General features: G+C 48.7%; 1 protein-coding gene across 4 annotated transcripts in view; it reads right to left on the reverse strand.

Moving 5' to 3' along the window:
• The window catches only part of WAPL (WAPL cohesin release factor), a 199,202-nt gene that overhangs the window by 116,203 nt on the left and 64,372 nt on the right, over positions 1 to 18,627 (reverse strand). For all 4 annotated transcript variants that reach the window (XM_075348989.1, XM_075348988.1, XM_075348987.1 and 1 more), the window contains one exon: positions 4,112 to 4,221. In XM_075348989.1, the coding sequence (XP_075205104.1) occupies positions 4,112 to 4,221 (110 nt within the window). The remainder of the gene's footprint in view (positions 1 to 4,111; positions 4,222 to 18,627) is intronic.

Consider the following 18,627-nt stretch of genomic DNA (forward strand, 5'->3'; position numbering starts at 1 on the left):
AGTACAGCCATGAGTCTTCTAGGGAATGATGCAACAAGTTTTTCCCACCTGGATTTGGGGATCCTCTGCCATTCTTCCTTGCAGATCCTCTCCAGTTCCATCAGGTTGAATGGTGAATGCTGGTGGACAGCCATTTTCAGGTCTCTCCAGAGATGCTCAATTTGATTTAGGTCAAGGCTCTAGAATGGTCACAGAGTTGTTCTGAAGCCACTCCTTTTTTTTTCGCTGTGTTGTTAGGGTCTTTGTCTTGTTGGAAGTTGAAACTTCTAACTCTGTACTTGGCCACATTCATCTTTCCTTCAAATCGCAACCAGTCGTCCTGTCCCTGCAGCTGAAAAACAAACAAACCCCATAGCATCATGCTGCCACCACCATGTTTCACTGTTGGGATTGTATTGGGCAGGTGATGAGCAGTGCCTGGTTTTCTCCACACATACCGCTTAGAATTATCACCAAAAAGTTTTTTGTCTCATCAGACCAGAGAATCTTATTTCTCAGTCTGGGAGTCCTTCATGTGTTTTTTGCAAACTCTATGCGGACTTTGCACTGAGGAGAGGCTTCCATTGGGCCACTCTGCCATAAAGGTCCGACTAGTGGAGTACTGCAGTGATAGTTTACTTTGTGGAACTTTCTCCCATCTCCCTACTGCATCTGTGGAGCTTAACCACAGTGATATTGGGGTTTTTCTTTACCTCTCTCACCAAGGCTCTTCTCCCATGATAGCTCAGTTTGGGTGGACGGCCAGGTCTAGGAAGAGTTCTGGTGGTCCCAAAACTTCTTCCATTTATGTATTATGGAGGCCACTGTGCTCTTAGGAACCTTGAGTGCTGCAGAAATTCTTTTGTAACCTTGGCCATATCTGTGCCTTGCCACAATTCTGTCTCTGAGCTCCATGTGCAGTTCCTTTGACCTCATAATTCTCATTTGGTGTGACATGCATTGTGAGCTGTGAGGTCTTCTATAGACAGGTGTGTGCCTCTCCAAATCAAGTCCTATCATTTAAACACATCTGGAGGACTCCAATGAATGAGTAGAACCATCTCAAGGAGGATCACAAGGAAATGGACAGCATGTGACTTAAATACGAGTGTCTGAGCAAAGGGTCTGAATACTTTTGACTATGTGATTTCAGTTTTTCTTGTTTTATAAATTTGGAAAAAATTCTACATTTCTGTTTTTTTCTGACAAGATGGGGTGTATAGTGTACATTGAGAAAAAAAAAAAGTTTTTGAATTTACCAAATGGCTGCAATGAAAAATGAAAAAGATAAATGGGTCTGAAAACTTTCTGTACCCACTGTAATCATTTAGAAACAACAATATTAATGTTTTAAATCCAGAAGAGTTCAGAAATCAAATATTTTGTGGAATAACCATGATTTTTATTAATCACAGCTTTCATGCGTCTTGGCATGCTTTTCACCAGTATTTCAACACTGCTTTTGGGTGACCTTATGCCACTCATGGTGCAAAAATTTACGCAGTTCGTTTGATGGTTTGTGACTATCCATCTTAGTCTTGATTACATTTCAGAGGTTTTCAATGGGGTTCAGGTATGGAGAGTGGGCTGGCCATGACAGGGTTTTGATGTGGTGGCGCTTCATTCACACATTGATTGACCTAGCTGTGTGGCATGGCGCATTGTCCTGCTGGAAAAAATAGTTCTCAGAGTTGGGGAACATTGCCTGAGCAGAAGGAAGCAACTGTTTTTCCAGGATAACCTTGTATGCGGCTTTAGTCATATGTCCTTCGCAAAGTTAAAACTGTCCAATCCCAGCCTAGCTGAAGCATGCCCAGATTATCACCAATCCTCCTCCAAATTTTACAGTGGGTGCAAGATACTGTGGCTTGTACACCTCTCCAGGTCTCCATCTAACCATTAGATGACCAGGTGTTTGGCAAAGCTGAAAATTAGACTTCTCAGAAAAGATTACCTTACTTCAATCCTGGTCTTTGGCAAACTTCAGCCTAGCTCTCCTTTGCTTCTCATTGATGAAAGTTTTTTTTCTAGCTTTACATGACTTGAGCCCTGCTTCTAGAAGCCTGTTACAAACTGTTCTTGTCGGGCACTTCACCCCAGCTGCCATTTGAAATTCCTTTTGTAGATCACTTGATGTCATCCTGTGGTTGCTGAGTGACATTCGAATAAGATGACGGTAATCCCGGTCAGTGGAGAGTCGCTTTCACCCTCTGCCGGTCTATAAAGTTATTTTTTCATTCCTATTACTTTTGGGATATTAACTAGCATTTGTTTTGCCATCCAGCTTGTCCTGTTTCAAGAGGATTGTGAAGACCACAGCAGGGTTTTTTATACTTTTCCTCATTAAATAAGATTTGGTTCAGGTGATCACCTAATCAGAAGCACATTAAGTAGAATGTGGTATACTCTGGTTGGAATTCAACGGACACTGGAAAGGAACGGCTGTCAGACATGTAAAGCTTGATTTTTATAAAAAAAACTGCAGTGGTCTCTTAATGTTTGCCAGAGCTCTGTTTTTAAAAAGTGTTTTTTTTTGTGGTCTTATTTACCTTTTTTGTTAGTTATCTTAGGCACCTTGAATCTGTGACCATCTGATTGTTTGCACTTTATACTGCCATACGATGCTATTGCAGTTTTAAGTAAAAATCACAGGCTTAGTCATTACAGGCATGGGGGTCTTCAGCAGACCCTCAGCTGTCATGGCAACGCAGTAGTGCATCGCAGATGGGGGCGATAGGCTCAGGGAACAACACATCTCCAGGTAACGCACAGAATAATTGAGAACCTATCCTTACAGTATGAGCACATTGAGGCCATGATTCATTAAGAGCGGAGATGAGGGGGTGTGTTGAAGTCAGAGGTGCCCGAGTCATTAAGAGAGACACGCCTTAATGAATCAGGAGTGTAACAAGTGGCGTGCGTCTCCGTGCGCCTCATCACATATCCGTCTTGGCTGGATTAAGTAGATTTCTATTGTAAGGAACGCCACAGCTCATTATGAATTAGACAAGAGATATACATATACTTTTAATAAGGCCTTGCCATAAGCGGTGTTTGTCACTTGGTCTCATGCTTGCCATAGCAGCCATCAACACCCCACGCTAGGCTTGCAAGGGTCCAGATTAACCATTTAGATTCCAGTGTTACTACTGCCAACAGTATCTAGGGGGTTAAATGGAACCTGTCAGGTGCAATATGCACCCAGAACCACGAGCAGGTCTGCATATTGCTAATCCCTGCCTGACCATCCCTGTATACACTAGCATAGATAAAGGGATCTTTAGAAAAAGTATTTCTAAAGATATTTTACCGTATGCTAATGAGCGCAGGGACTAGTCTCCTGGGCGTTAGTTCTCCAGTTAGTCATCCCTCATTAGCAGGTTAGTACGCCCCTGTGGGCGTGATCGCATGCTAATGAATACGCAGCGTCACAGGATGATCTCCCTCACCTCTCCGCTGCAATCGCTGGATTTCGGCTCAGTACGCATGACTCCGGAGGTTCGGTCATGCGCACTAATTTAGTTTGAAGCCAGGACACCCGGCTTCATAGTGCGCAAGACCGAAACACCAGGGTCATGCGCACTGAGCTAAAATCCCCCCTTGGACGCGATGGCAGCAGAGAGGTGAGAGATCATCCTGTGACGCTGCGTATTCATTAGCAAGATAGCACGCCCACAGGGAAATGGCACGTTCAACTGCTCGTGGGTCTGGGTGTATATTGGACCTGACAGTTTCCCTTTAAAATGGCCAATAATGGCCGATGCTTCAGGGTGTCAGCTGTAGTATACATCCAACACCCTCTCCACCCGCTATGGGGCGCTGTACACTTATTCCTCTGTGTTGCAAAAATGCGCAGCTGAGAAATAAGGACAATTATTGACAGCTCAAAAAACGTGCTCTGGCAGTCAATAAGAGGTTCAAGCACTATCTAGTAAGCCCTGTGCTTCCCTTTATTTTTATACGTATTCATTTTCATATCCATATTAAAAAGGGCCAAGACCCAAAACCTGAACATGGGTATGTTTTAAACAGTTTCATGATTTGTCAAAATAACGGATTTATGTTACACATTTGCACAAGTTTCCAGCATTTATTAGAAGAAAGAAATAAAAGTGCAGAAAGAATCAGTTACCCGTTTTGGTGCACTGAATATTTTCCGGGCGCCATCCTGGTTTTTGTCGCCTTGTCTACTTGCGGGTTTTTTAAAGACATCAGGTACAGCATATGGATCATCTAGAGAGTCTAAATCATTAAAAGAAGGGAAAACGTATAATATATAGAGATGGGACTGAAGGTCAATGAATTACATTATTAGCATCATTTTTAGAAGACGTACACTTTTCATACCAACTCCATGTCTTGGTTCTCACAGATCACATCATATTTGTTTTTTTTTTAATCCTGTTCAGCGGAAGGGAGTTACTGTATAAGAAGATTGTAAATGCTTTCCTGCAATCCGGGGGTGGCACGGGCTCAGGAGATGTGCCAGTGCCATCCGCAGAAGCAACGGTGTTAAAAATGGCCGAGATCCTGCTGCGTGTGCTTAGACTGGACCTAGCTCCAATCCCAGCACTTTAACCTCTCAGATGTCGCAGTCAATAGTGACAAGAGTAAGTGAGCAGTTTGACCAAGAGATTGTTCCCTCGAACCTCCATGGTATAATCATTGGACTCAGATCGTTTCTATGGCAATAAAGGAGAACAAGTGATACTGTGAGAGAGCAGGGTATAATAGGCTGTAAGTTAAACACTGACATGCAGTGGGACGTATTACCTAACTTAGGTTGTACAGAGTATCATCAATGTCTTTTTGTAAGAAAATGTCAACATTAAAGTTTTTAAAAAACACCCCAACTACTAGTTTTTACGAAAAAAAAACCCTTATGCAAAACGCATTTGTTATTGTTATGTTTGTAATGACTCAATATAAAATGATCTCGTTTACAGGAAACAAAAAAAAAAGGCAGAATGAAGGGAATTTTGTTTACTTACCGTAAATTCCTTTTCTTCTAGCTCCTATTGGGAGACCCAGACAATTGGGTGTATAGCTACTGCCTCCGGAGGCCACACAAAGTATTACACTTTAAAAAGTGTAACCCCTCCCCTCTGCCTATACACCCTCCCGTGGACCACGGGCCCATCAGTTTTGGTGCCAAAGCAGGAAGGAGGAAACTATATAAATTGGTCTAAGGTAAATTCAATCCGAAGGATGTTCGGAGAACTGAAACCATGAACCAAAAGAACAATTCAACATGAACAACATGTGTACACAAAAGAACAGCCCGAAGGGAACAGGGGCGGGTGCTGGGTCTCCCAATAGGAGCTAGAAGAAAAGGAATTTACGGTAAGTAAACAAAATTCCCTTCTTCTTTGTCGCTCCATTGGGAGACGCAGACAATTGGGATGTCCAAAAGCAGTCCCTGGGTGGGTAAAAGAATACCTCGATAAAAAGAGCTGAAAAACGGCCCCCTCTTACAGGTGGGCAACCGCCGCCTGAAGGACTCGCCTACCTAGGCTGGCATCTGCCGCAGCATAGGCATGCACCTGATAGTGTTTCGTGAAAGTGTGCAGACTCGACCAGGTAGCCGCCTGACACACCTGCTGAGCTGTAGCCTGGTGCCGCCATGCCCAGGATGTACCTACGGCTCTGGTAGAATGGGCTTTCAGCCCTAAAGGAATCGGAAGTCCAGAAGAGCGGTAGGCTTCAAGAATCAGTTCCTTGATCCATCGAGCCAAGGTTGACTTGGAAGCCTGCGACCCCTTACGCTGGCCAGCGACAAGGACAAAGAGCGCATAAGAACGGCGCAGGGGAGCCGTGCGCGAAATGTAGAGCCGGAGTGCTCTCACGAGATCTAACAAATGCAAATCCTTTTCACATTGGTGAACTGGATGAGGGTCAGAAGAAGGTAAGGAGATATCCTGATTGAGATGAAAATGAGATACCACCTTAGGTAGAAATTCCGAGACCGAACGCAGAACCACCTTATCCTGGTGAAACACCAGGAAGGGGGCTTTGCATGACAGTGCTGCTAGCTCAGACACTCTCCGAAGTGATGTGACTGCCACAAGGAAGGCCACCTTCTGCGAAAGGCGTGATAGAGATAACCCTGAGGATGCTAAGAGCCAGGACTCAATGGCCACACAGTTAGGTTGAGGGCCGCAGAATTCAGGTGGAAAAATGGCCCTTGAGACAGCATGTCTGGTCGGTCTGGGAGTGCCCACGGTTGGCCCACCGTGAGGTGCCACATATCCGGGTACCACGACCTCCTCGGCCAGTCCGGAGCGACGAGGATGGCGCGGCGGCAGACGGACCTGATCTTGCGTAAAACTCTGGGCAGCAGTGCCAGAGGAGGAAATACATAAGGCAGTCGAAACTGCGACCAATCCTGAACTAATGCGTCCGCCGCCAGCGCTCTGTGCTGGTGGTTGATGTACGCGACCGCCGTGGCGTTGTCCGACTGTATTCGGATCTGCCTGCCCTCCAGCCACCTCTGGAACGCCTTTAGGGCTAGATACACTGCCCTCATCTCCAGAACATTGATCTGAAGGGAGGACTCTGTCGGAGTCCAGGCTCTCTGAGCCCTGTGGTGGAGGAAGACCGCTCCCCACCCTGACAGACTCGCGTCCGTCGTGACCACCGCCCAGGATGGGGGCCGGAAGGATTTTCCCTTCGACAAAGAAGTGGGAGGAAGCCACCACTGAAGAGAGGTTTTGGCTGTCAGTGAAAGAGAGACGTTCCCGTCTAGGGACGTCGACCTCCTGTCCCATTTGCGGAGAATGTCCCATTGAGTTGGACGCAGATGAAACTGCGCAAAGGGAACTGCCTCCATTGCTGCCACCATCTTCCCTAGGAAGTGCATGAGACGTCTCAAGGGGTGTGACTGGACCCGAAAGAGAGTGCACCCCTGTCTGCAGCGAACGCTGTTTGTCCAGCGTAAGCTTCACTATCGCTGAGAGAGTATGAAACTCCATCCCGAGGTAAGCCAGTGATTGGGTCGGTGTCAATTTTAAGTTTGGGGAATTGATGATGCACCCGAACCTCTGGAGAGTCTCCAGAGCAATGGTCAGGCAGTGTTGACATGCCACCCGGGAGGATGCCTTGACTAGGAGATCGCCTAAGTAAGAGATCACCGAGTGGCCCTGAGAGTGTAGGACCGCCACCACTGATGCCGTCACCTTGGTGAAGACCCGTGGGGCCGTCGCCAGGCCGAAAGACAGTGCCACAAACTGAAGGTGTTCGTCCCAGATGGCGAAACGCAGGAAGCGTTGATGCTCTGGTGCAATCGGCACATGGAGATAAGCATCCCTGATGTCGATTGATGCTATGAAGTCTCCTTGGGACATCGAGACGATGACAGAGCGGAGAGATTCCATCCGGAACCGTCTGGTTCTGACGTGTCCGCTGAGCAGTTTGAGGTCCAGAACGGGACGGAATGATCCGTCCTTTTTTGGCACCCCGAACAAGTTGGAGTAAACACCGCGACCACGTTCTTAAAGGGGAACGGGGATCACAACTCCTTCTGCCTTCAGAGTGTTCGCCGCCTGAAAAAGTGCATCGGCTCGCTCGTGGGGCGGAGATGATCTGAAGAAACGAGTCGGAGGACGAGAACTGAGCTCTATCCTGTAACCGTGAGACAGAGTGTCTCTCACCCATCGGTCTTGGACATGTGGCCCCCAGGCGTCGCAAAAGCGGGAGAGCCTGCCACCGACCGAGGATGCGGTTTGGTGATGCCGAAAGTCATGAGGAGGCCGCCTTGGAGACGGTTCCTCCGGCGGTCTTTGTAGGACGTGACTTAGACCGCCATGCAGAAGAGTCCTTCTGGCCCTTCTCTGACCTGTTGGACGTGGAGGAACGGGACTTGGCTGAGGGCCGAAAGGACCGAAACCTCGATTGTATTTTTCGTTGCTGAGGTCTGTTTGGTTTGGACTGGGGTAAGGACGAGTCCTTTCCCTTTGATTGTTTAATAATTTCGTCCAATTGCTCGCCAAACAAACGGTCGCCAGAAAATGGCAAACCGGTTAAGAACTTCTTGGAAGCAGAGTCTGCATTCCATTCGCGTAGCCACATGGCCCTGCGAACTGCCACCGAATTGGCAAATGCTACCGCTGTACGGCTCGCAGAGTCCAGGACGGCGTTCATGGCGTAGGACGAGAAGGCTGACGCCTGAGAAGTCAAAGACACAACTTGCGGAGCAGAGGTACGTGTGACCGCATTAATCTCAGACAGACAGGCTGAGATAGCTTGGAGTGCCCATACGGCTGCAAAGGCCGGAGCAAAAGACGCGCCTATGGCTTCATAGATGGATTTCATCAGGAGCTCTATTTGCCTGTCAGTGGCATCCTTGAGCGATGAACCATCTGCCACTGCTACTACGGATCTAGCCGCCAGTCTAGAGACTGGAGGATCTACCTTGGGACACTGAACCCAACCCTTAACTACGTCAGGGGGGAAAGGGTAACGTGTGTCATTAAGGCGCTTAGTAAAGCGCTTGTCCGGAAATGCTCTGTGCTTCTGGACAGCATCTCCGAAGTTAGAGTGATCGAAAAACGCACTCCGTGTACGTTTGGGAAACCTAAACTGGTGTTTCTCCTGCTGCGAAGCCGACTCCTCTATAGGTGGAGTTGGGGGAGAAAGATCTAGCACCTGGTTGATGGACGCTATAAGGTCATTTACTATGGCGTCCCCTTCAGGTGTATCCAGAATGAGAGCAACGTCAGGATCAGAGCCCTGAGCTGCGACCTCCGCTTCATCCTCCAGAGAGTCCTCATGCTGAGACCCCGAACCGCGTGATGAAGTCGGGGAAGGTTCCCAGCAAGCCCGCTTAGCCTGTCTGAGGCTGCGGTCCGTGTCGGAGTTCTCACCGTGGGATCTGGATGCCACCCCAGGAGCCCTTTGCTGTACCGACCGAGAGGGGCCTGGGGGCGATGAACTCACAGTGCCCTAGCCCTGTGTTACCGGTCTGGACTGCCAAGCTTCTAGTATCTTAGCCGACCATCTGTCCATAGACTGAGCCATGGAATGTGAGGCGACTCAGAGTTTCTCAGTCAAAAATCTAAACTCTGTCCCTTCCATCTGTGCAGTGGAAACCGGCGGTACCACCTGAGCCGAGGGTCCCACCAGTGCCGGAGGCTCCGGCTGAGTGAGTGCCACAGGGGCCGAGCATTGTCACAATGAGGGTAGGTGGAACCTGCAGGTAACATAGCCGCACAAGAGGTACAGGTTGCAAAATAAGCCTGTGCCTTGGCCCCCTTGCTTTCTGCGGACGACATGCTGTTGTCTCCTCTTAGAGATATAGCCAAAAGCAAATAATGCTGCCGAATAGAGAAAATGTATACAAAATATATATCTATATATATACACTTCTGTACCCAAGGGGGGCCAGCACCTGACAACTGGTGTGGCTTACCAACCGCCCCAAGCGGTGGTGCGTCCACCAGATTCCCTGCCTGGGACTCCCAGAGCTGCAGAGCTCATTCTGAAATCCTCCACCGGCAGAAGAGATTATAACAATGGCTGCCAGCGTTCTGAGGGGAGGAGGGAGCCATGGGAGTGCCTAATAAAGTGCGGGCATCTGGTGCCCCACAGTGCTCAGTGAGGGGGGAGGAGGATACCAAAGCATGCTCCAGCCCTCACTGCCGACGTCCAGTCGGCTGTCCCGCCCCCACCCCTGACTGGCAGGCCCGGGGGGGCGGGAGTACCTGGTACTAGGCCGCAAAAGCCGGGGACTAAAGTTAAAAGCGCGGCCGGCCAACAGGCGTGGTCGGCGCGGTAGTCCCGGCTCACAAACCCCACAGCAGCCGCTGCGGCGTCTGTAACACCGACGCTGCCTGCACCGTCCCTAAGGGGACACAGAGTACCTCACGGATGCAGGGCCCTGTCCCTGATGATATCCAGGCTCCTGTCCGTCAGATTCCCCCAGGGGCTGCGGAGGGAGCCCGGTCCCAGTGAACGGCGACCGGTTAGAATCCCACTACTCCCAGAACTGCGGAGCTCGTTCTGAAATCCCCCACCGGCAGCAGTGATTATAACAATGGCTGCCAGCGTTCTGAGGGGAGGATGGAGCCGTGGGCGTGCCTAATAAAGTGCGGGAAACTAGTGCCCCACAGTGCTCAGTGAGGGGGGAGGAGGATAGCAAAGTATGCTCCAGCCCTCACTGCCGACGTCCAGTCGGCCGTCCCGCCCTTACCCCTGACTGGCAGGCCCGGGGGCGGGAGTATATGGTACTAGGCCGTAAAAGCCGGGGACTAAAGTTAAAAACGCGGCCGGCAAACAAGCGCGGTCGGCGCGGTAGTCCCGGTCTCACAAACCACACAGGAGCCGCTGCGGCGTCTGCAACACAGGCGCTGCATGCCCCGTCCCCAAGGGGACACAGAGTACCTTATGGATGCAGGGCCCTGTCCCTGATGATATCCAGGCTCCTGTCCGTCAGATTCCCCCAGGGGCTGCGGATGGAGCTCGGTCCCAGTGAATGGTGACCGGTTAGGATCCCACTTCTCCCAGAGCCTCTAAGGGATGGGGAAGGAAAACGGCATGTGGGCTCCAGCCTCTGTACCCGCAATGGATACCTCGACCTTAACAGCACCGCCGACCAGAGTGGGGTGAGAAGGGAGCATGCCGGGGGCCCCGTGGGGGTCCTCTTTTCTTCCATCCGATATAATCAGCAGCTGCTGCTGACTAAAATGTGGAGCTCGTTTGCATGTGTGCCTCCAACACAAAGCTAAAAACTGGTGGGCCCGTGGTCCACGGGAGGGTGTATAGGCAGAGGGGAGGGGTTACACTTTTTAAAGTGTAATACTTTGTGTGGCCTCCGGAGGCAGTAGCTATACACCCAATTGTCTGGGTCTCCCAATAGAGCGACAAAGAAAAGGCCCCTTTCACATTGCGTTTTTGTCTACGTCCACAGGTCCTGTCGGGGCATCCGTCCGGACCGCCCCTCCCCCACTCTGCAAAACGTGCTCCGGACGCATGCACCCGACAGGGCCAGTCACTGTTATGGAGCGCACTGCATTAGCGTGTGCTCTGTTTTGTGCAATTTTGTGCACATATATGTTTCTGCAGACGGACACCCGAACGTAGACCACCTACGTTCGGGTGTCCGTCTGCAGAAACCTATATATGCACAAAATTGCACAAAACATAGCACACGCTAACGCATTGCGCTCCATAACAGTGAATGGCCCTGTCGGGCGCATGCGTCCGGAGCACGTTTTGCAGAGTGGGGGAGGGGCGGTCCGTACGGATGCCCCGACGGCACCTGTGGACGTAGACAAAAACGCAATGTGAAAGGGGCCTAAGGCTGTGTGCGCACAGTGCAGTTTTTGATGAGTTTTTGGTGCATTTGTTGCCCTAAGTCTGTCTTTCTCCCAGCACAGTCTATGAGATTTCAGACTGTGCGCATGTTCTCTCTTTTTCTTGCAGTTTTGGTTGCAGTATTTCTGCTTTTTGACCTGCGTTTTTCCATTGAACATAGTGAAAAAACGCATGGGCAAAAACGTACCAAAAAAATGCACCAAAAACTCAGCAAAAACGCATGCATTTTTGGGCCAAAAAGGTGTGTTTTTCTACCAGAAGGTGCGTATTTCGCTAAACAAAACTGCAGCGTGCGAACATAGCCTTGCTGTTTTTGTTAATCTTGTCTCACAGATCAATAAAAAATGCTATAAAAAAAAATTGGAAATTAGACCCCAACAAAATGGTAGCAATTTAAACAAGAACAAACATGTTATTTCTATTAAACGCTTCAAGGTTTCCGAACCGTGAAATGGTAAAAAAGTACAAACATGCAGAGTAGTGTGACCAGGGCTGTGGAGTCGGAAAGCCAAACCTTCCACTCCGACTACTCAATTTCCCTTTCACTGACTCAGTCCACAACTCCCACATATAGTGCTTATAGTTAAGTGAAAAATGTATTGTAGTACAATGTGAACATCAGACATTTAATCATTTTTATGATACAATAATTAAGATATTTAGATAGAACATTAAATATATTTTTTGTAATACAACTTTAGAACACAAAAAACTAATGAATTGTAAATATGTAATACACTATGTAAGATACAGTGGATTATATATACCGTATGTTTCGCTTTATAAGACGCACCTGATTATAAGACGCACCCCCAAACTTGAAGGAAAAGAGAATTATTTTTTTTTAATGTTAAATGGGGTCCATCTTATAATGCCAGTGTCCATCTAACAAATCATATAGGGTATATGTCCCTCATCCTAAAATTAGCCCCCTTAATCTGGATATGGCCCCCTTATATTGAATATAGCCCCCTTGTGCTGGCACACGTTCCCCTGTGCTGCCTATGGCCCCCTATGGATTGCATACATTCCCCTGTGCTGCCTATGGCCCCCTATGTATTGCACACATTCCCTTGTACTGCCTATGGCCCCCTATGAATTGCATACATTCCCCTGTGCTGTCTATGGTCCCCTATGGATTGCACACGTTCCCCTGTGTTAGATATCGCCCCCATGCTGCTGCCCATAGTAAAATAAAAAACACTCTTTCCTTACCTCCTCCAGCGCTGTCCTCCCGTGTTTCTCTCAGTGCAGCTGGCTCTTACACTTCCTGGTTCTTGGTGCCGGTCATGTGATCGGCAGAGCAGAGTGACTTCATCTCTGCGTGCCTGATCACTGTGGAAGCAGGGACACCGGGGAAAAACGTTGGTGGGGGGGTAAGTAAAGCTTTTTTATTTTAGGATGACCAGCAGCATGGGGGCCATATCTAACAGGGGGGGGGGGGATCATGTGCGATCACAGGGGGGGGGCACAGGCTCATAATATGCACCGCTCCCCCAGCCCGTCACTGCGGTGCGATTTCAGCACCACGGTGGTGGACAGCGGCCATGCATATTATATGAGCGGAAGCAGGAGATCTAACACTGCCGCCCAGAGCGTTCACCTGCCCCCAGCACCGCTTCAGAGCGGACCCTGCAGAGATTATATTATACATACATACATATATATATATATATATATATATATATATATATATATATATATATATATATATATATATATATACACACACACACACACACACACACACACATACATACATACACATACATATACTATATATTACATATTTACAATTTATTAAGTTGTGTGTTCTACAGTTGTATTCCAATAAATATTTTTAACTAAATATCTTGATTATTGTATCATAAAAATGATTAAATGTCTGATGTTCACATTGTACTACAATACATTTTTCATTTACATATAAGCAATATACTAAATATTATTTAGTATGTTTTTGTTGAAAAGTGTTATTTTGCCACTTGCATATAATGTTACATATATGTAATACACTATGTAATACACTAAGTGGCAAAAAACAGTTTTCAACACACCGAATAAGATTTGTGCAGTGTATGAATTTGTTGTAAGAAATAGAATTGCCTCCATCAGATCCTCCTTCGCAGATGACCTCATATCTGACCGAATAGTTTTAAGGCTAGAGAATAACCTCTCTACACTAACTTGGGTTGGAGGCAAAGCCGTAACCACATGGGCAACATCTCTAACAATTTCCGGGTAAAAAGGAATTGCCTCATGCACAGTCAGTTTTGATGAACGGTTGAATTCTTCTATTTCTTTGAGAGCAAGTGAAAAATTTTACTGAAATCTGGTCAATCTGCTGCTCTAGGAGACGGAGTGAAATCTTTTTCCTTGCGGCAACGCTTTGCCTGCTCCATGTCATCCAAATAAATACTTGTCAAAGTTAAACTCCTCATCTGAGGAGGATGAAGATATTGCAGCAGTAGCACTCTCAGGACCCAAGTCCTCTTCCGCCTGGCAGTCCTGTAGCCGCTCATCCTATACATACAAAGATGCCAGAAGAATTTTATTTTCCAATAGTTGTGTCTCTCTCCATTTCATTGAAGCAGTAATGCCATCTGCAATTAAACCTCCTCTTTGGAACAGGCAAAATAGCAAGTTCTTCCACTCCCTTATGAAAATGCCAGGAGTTAAATCCTCAGCTTGTAATTTTTTAGTCACGGTAAATGAGTGATTAAGCAATTCCTTCAATTCAGCCACGTGTCCATTGACCTTCATTTAAGGTTACTTGAGGGTTCACCATATCTATAAGAAATGATTTTAGTTCAAGCAATCGCTCAGTCATTAAATAAGTGCTGCCTCACCAAGTGGCTTGATCAACAATTGCCCCTTTCCCAGCACGTCTCTTCAAGATGGAATAAATTTTAGGGGTTCTGGCGGCAATAACCAATTTCCTCACTTTTCCAATCATATTTCCAGCATGTCCGCCCAGTTTCACACATCCGTTTTTTCGCAGGTTTGGTGGATGCGGCGCATGCCAGTACAGTACAATACAGTGGCAGTGCCACAACTTCCGGGTCACATGACAGCATGTGACCGGCGTTTGTTGCGCTGCCACTGTACTGTATACACTGTGTATACACTGTACTGGAGTCCCTCTTGCAGACTCTTATTGCCAGCTGCAGTGTGTGCACAACACAGAGCGCATGTGATGAATATGATAGTGTTTTGAAGCAGCTTCAACAAGATCATCTAATCCTAAAGCATCATTTTGCAGTTCTGTTGTAATACAGTCATATGAAAAAGTTTGGGCACCCCTATTAATGTTAACCTTTTTTTCTTTATAACAATTTGGGTTTTTAACAGCTATTTCAGTTTCATATATCTAATAACTGATGGACTGAGTAATATTTCTGGATTGAAATGAGGTTTATTGTACTAACAGAAGAAGGGAATTTTGTTACTTACCGTAAATTCCTTTTCTTCTAGCTCCTATTGGGAGACCCAGACGATTGGGTGTATAGCACTGCCTCCGGAGGCCACACAAAGCATTACACTAAAAAGTGTAAGGCCCCTCCCCTTCTGGCTATACACCCCCAGTGGGATCACTGGCTCACCAGTTTTAGTGCAAAAGCAAGAAGGAGGAAAGCCAAGAACTGGTTTAAACAAATTCACTCCGAAGTAACATCGGAGAACTGAAAACCATTCAACATGAACAACATGTGTACCCGAAAAACAACCAAAAATCCCGAAGGACAACAGGGCGGGTGCTGGGTCTCCCAATAGGAGCTAGAAGAAAAGGAATTTACGGTAAGTAACAAAATTCCCTTCTTCTTCGGCGCTCCATTGGGAGACCCAGACGATTGGGACGTCCAAAAGCTGTCCCTGGGTGGGTAAAGAAATACCTCATGTTAGAGCTGCAAAGACAGCCCTCCCCTACGGGGAGGCAACTGCCGCCTGCAGGACTCTTCTACCTAGGCTGGCGTCCGCCGAAGCATAGGTATGCACCTGATAATGTTTGGTGAAAGTGTGCAGACTCGACCAGGTAGCTGCCTGGCACACCTGTTGAGCCGTAGCCTGGTGTCGTAATGCCCAGGACGCACCCACGGCTCTGGTAGAATGGGCCTTCAGCCCTAATGGAACCGGAAGCCCAGCAGAACGGTAGGCTTCAAGAATTGGTTCTTTGATCCATCGAGCCAGGGTGGCTTTGGAAGCCTGCGACCCTTTGCGCTTACCAGCGACAAGGACAAAGAGTGCATCCGAGCGGCGCAGGGGCGCCGTGCGGGAAATGTAGATTCTGAGTGCTCTCACCAGATCCAACAAATGTAAATCCTTTTCATACCGATGAACTGCATACGGATAAAAGGAAGGCAAGGAGATATCCTGATTAAAATGAAAAGAGGATACCACCTTAGGGAGAAACTCCTGAATGGGGCGCAGCACTACCTTGTCCTGGTGGAACACCAGAAAAGGAGCTTTGGATGACAGCGCTGCTAGTTCAGACACTCTCCGAAGAGACGTGACCGCTACCAGAAAGGCCACTTTCTGTGAGAGTCGGGAAAGTGACACATCCCTCAGAGGCTCGAAGGGCGGCTTCTGGAGAGTAACAAGGACCTTGTTTAGATCCCACGGATCTAACGGCCGCCTGTACGGAGGTACGATATGACAAACCCCCTGCAGGAACGTGCGCACCTGAGAAAGTCGTGCTAGACGCTTCTGAAAAAACACGGATAGTGCCGAGACTTGCCCTTTAAGGGAGCCGAGCGACAAGCCCTTTTCCAACCCAGATTGCAGGAAGGAAAGAAAGACAGGTAACGCGAATGGCCAGGGAGATACTCCTTGTGCAGAGCACCAGGATAAGAAAATCTTCCACGTTCTGTGGTAGATCTTAGCAGAAGTGGACTTCCTAGCCTGTCTCATGGTGGAAACGACCCCTTGGGATAATCCTGAAGACACTAGGATCCAGGACTCAATGGCCACACAGTCAGGTTCAGGGCCGCAGAATTCCGATGGAAAAACGGCCCTTGGGACAGTAAGTCTGGACGGTCTGGTAGTGCCCACGGTTGGCCGACCGTGAGATGCCACAGATCCGGGTACCACGACCTCCTCGGCCAGTCTGGGGCGACGAGTATGACGCGGCCGCAATCGGATCTGATCTTGCGTAACACTCTGGGCAAGAGTGCCAGAGGTGGAAACACATAAGGGAGCCGGAACTGCGACCAATCTTGCACTAAGGCGTCTGCCGCCAGAGCTCTTTGATCGCGAGACCGCGCTATGAAGGTCGGGACCTTGTTGTTGTGCCGAGACGCCATTAGGTCGACGTCCGGCACCCCCCAGCGTCGGCAGATTTCCTGAAACACGTCCGGGTGAAGGGACCATTCCCCTGCGTCCATGCCCTGGCGACTGAGGAAGTCTGCTTCCCAGTTTTCTACGCCCGGGATGTGAACTGCGGATATGGTGGATGCTCTTTCCTCCACCCACATCAGAATCCGCCTGACTTCCTGGAAGGCTTGCCGACTGCGTGTCCCTCCTTGATGGTTGATGTATGCCACTGCTGTGGAGTTGTCCGACTGAATTCGGATCTGCTTTCCTTCCAGCCACTGCTGGAAGGCTAATAGGGCAAGATACACTGCCCTGATTTCCAGAACATTGATCTGAAGGGTGGACTCCTGCTGAGTCCACGTCCCTTGAGCCCTGTGGTGGAGAAAAACTGCTCCCCACCCTGACAGACTCGCGTCTGTCGTGACCACTGCCCAGGATGGGGGCAGGAATGATCTTCCCTGTGATAATGAGGTGGGAAGAAGCCACCATTGCAGAGAGTCCTTGGTCATCTGAGAAAGGGAGACTGTCCTGTCTAGGGAAGTTGTCTTCCCGTCCCATTGGCGGAGAATGTCCCATTGAAGTGGGCGCAGATGAAACTGCGCGAACGGGACTGCCTCCATTGCTGCCACCATCTTCCCTAGGAAGTGCATGAGGCGCCTTAAGGGGTGCGACTGACCCTGAAGGAGAGACTGCACCCCTGTCTGTAGTGACCGCTGCTTGTCCAGCGGAAGCTTCACTATCGCTGAGAGAGTATGAAACTCCATGCCAAGATACGTTAGTGATTGAGTCGGTGCCAGGTTTGACTTTGAAAAGTTGATGATCCACCCGAAAGTCTGGAGAGTCTCCAGCGCAACATTCAGGCTGTGTTGGCATGCCTCTTGAGAGGGTGCTTTGACAAGTAGATCGTCTAAGTAAGGAATCACCGAATGTCCCTGAGAATGCAAGACTGCTACCACTGCCGCCATGACCTTGGTGAAAACCTGTGGGGCTGTCGCCAGACCAAATGGCAGAGCTACGAACTGGAGATGGTCGTCTCCTATCACGAAACGTAAAAAACGTTGGTGCTCTGTAGCAATCGGCACGTGGAGATAAGCATCTTTGATGTCTATTGATGCAAGGAAATCTCCTTGAGACATTGAGGCAATGACGGAGCGGAGGGATTCCATCCGGAACCGCCTGGCGTTCACATGCTTGTTGAGCAGCTTTAGGTCCAGAACAGGACGGAACGAGCCGTCCTTTTTTGGAACCACGAAGAGATTGGAGTAAAAACCTTGTCCTTGTTCCTGCAGAGGAACAGGGATCACCACTCCTTCTGCTCTTAGTGAGCACACCGCCTGCAGAAGGGCATTTGCTCGGTCGGGATGTGGGGAGGTTCTGAAGAACCGAGGCTGAGGATGAGAACTGAATTCTATCCTGCACCCGCGAGACAAAATGTCTGCTACCCACCGGTCTTTGACCTGTGGCAGCCAAATGTCGCAAAAGCGGGAGAGCCTGCCACCGACCGAGGATGCGGAGGGATGAGGCCGAAAGTCATGAGGCAGCCGCCTTGGAAGCGGTTCCTCCGGTTGCTTTCTTGGGGCGTGAATGAGCCCGCCAGGAATCTGAGCTCCTTTGCTCCTTCTGAGTCCCTTTGGACGAGGAGAATTGGGTCTTGCTGGAGCCTCGAAAGGACCGAAACCTCGACTGCCACTTCCTCTGTTGAGGTTTGCTCGATCTGGGCTGGGGTAAGGAGGAGTCCTTACCCTTGGACTGTTTAATGATCTCAGCCAATTGCTCACCAAACAGTCTGTCTCCAGATAGTGGCAAGCTGGTTAAACATTTCTTGGAAGCAGAATCTGCTTTCCATTCCTTTAACCACAAGGCTCTGCGCAAAACCACAGAGTTGGCAGACGCCATTGAGGTACGGCTCGTAGAGTCCAGGACAGCGTTGATAGCGTAAGTCGCAAACGCAGACATTTGCGAGGTTAGGGACGCTACTCGCGGCACTGCTGGACGTATGATAGAGTCCACCTGTGCCAGGCCAGCTGAAAT

The sequence above is a fragment of the Anomaloglossus baeobatrachus genome, chromosome 5, assembly GCF_048569485.1.
Source record: "Anomaloglossus baeobatrachus isolate aAnoBae1 chromosome 5, aAnoBae1.hap1, whole genome shotgun sequence".
In the NCBI taxonomy this organism is placed as follows: domain Eukaryota; kingdom Metazoa; phylum Chordata; class Amphibia; order Anura; family Aromobatidae; genus Anomaloglossus; species Anomaloglossus baeobatrachus.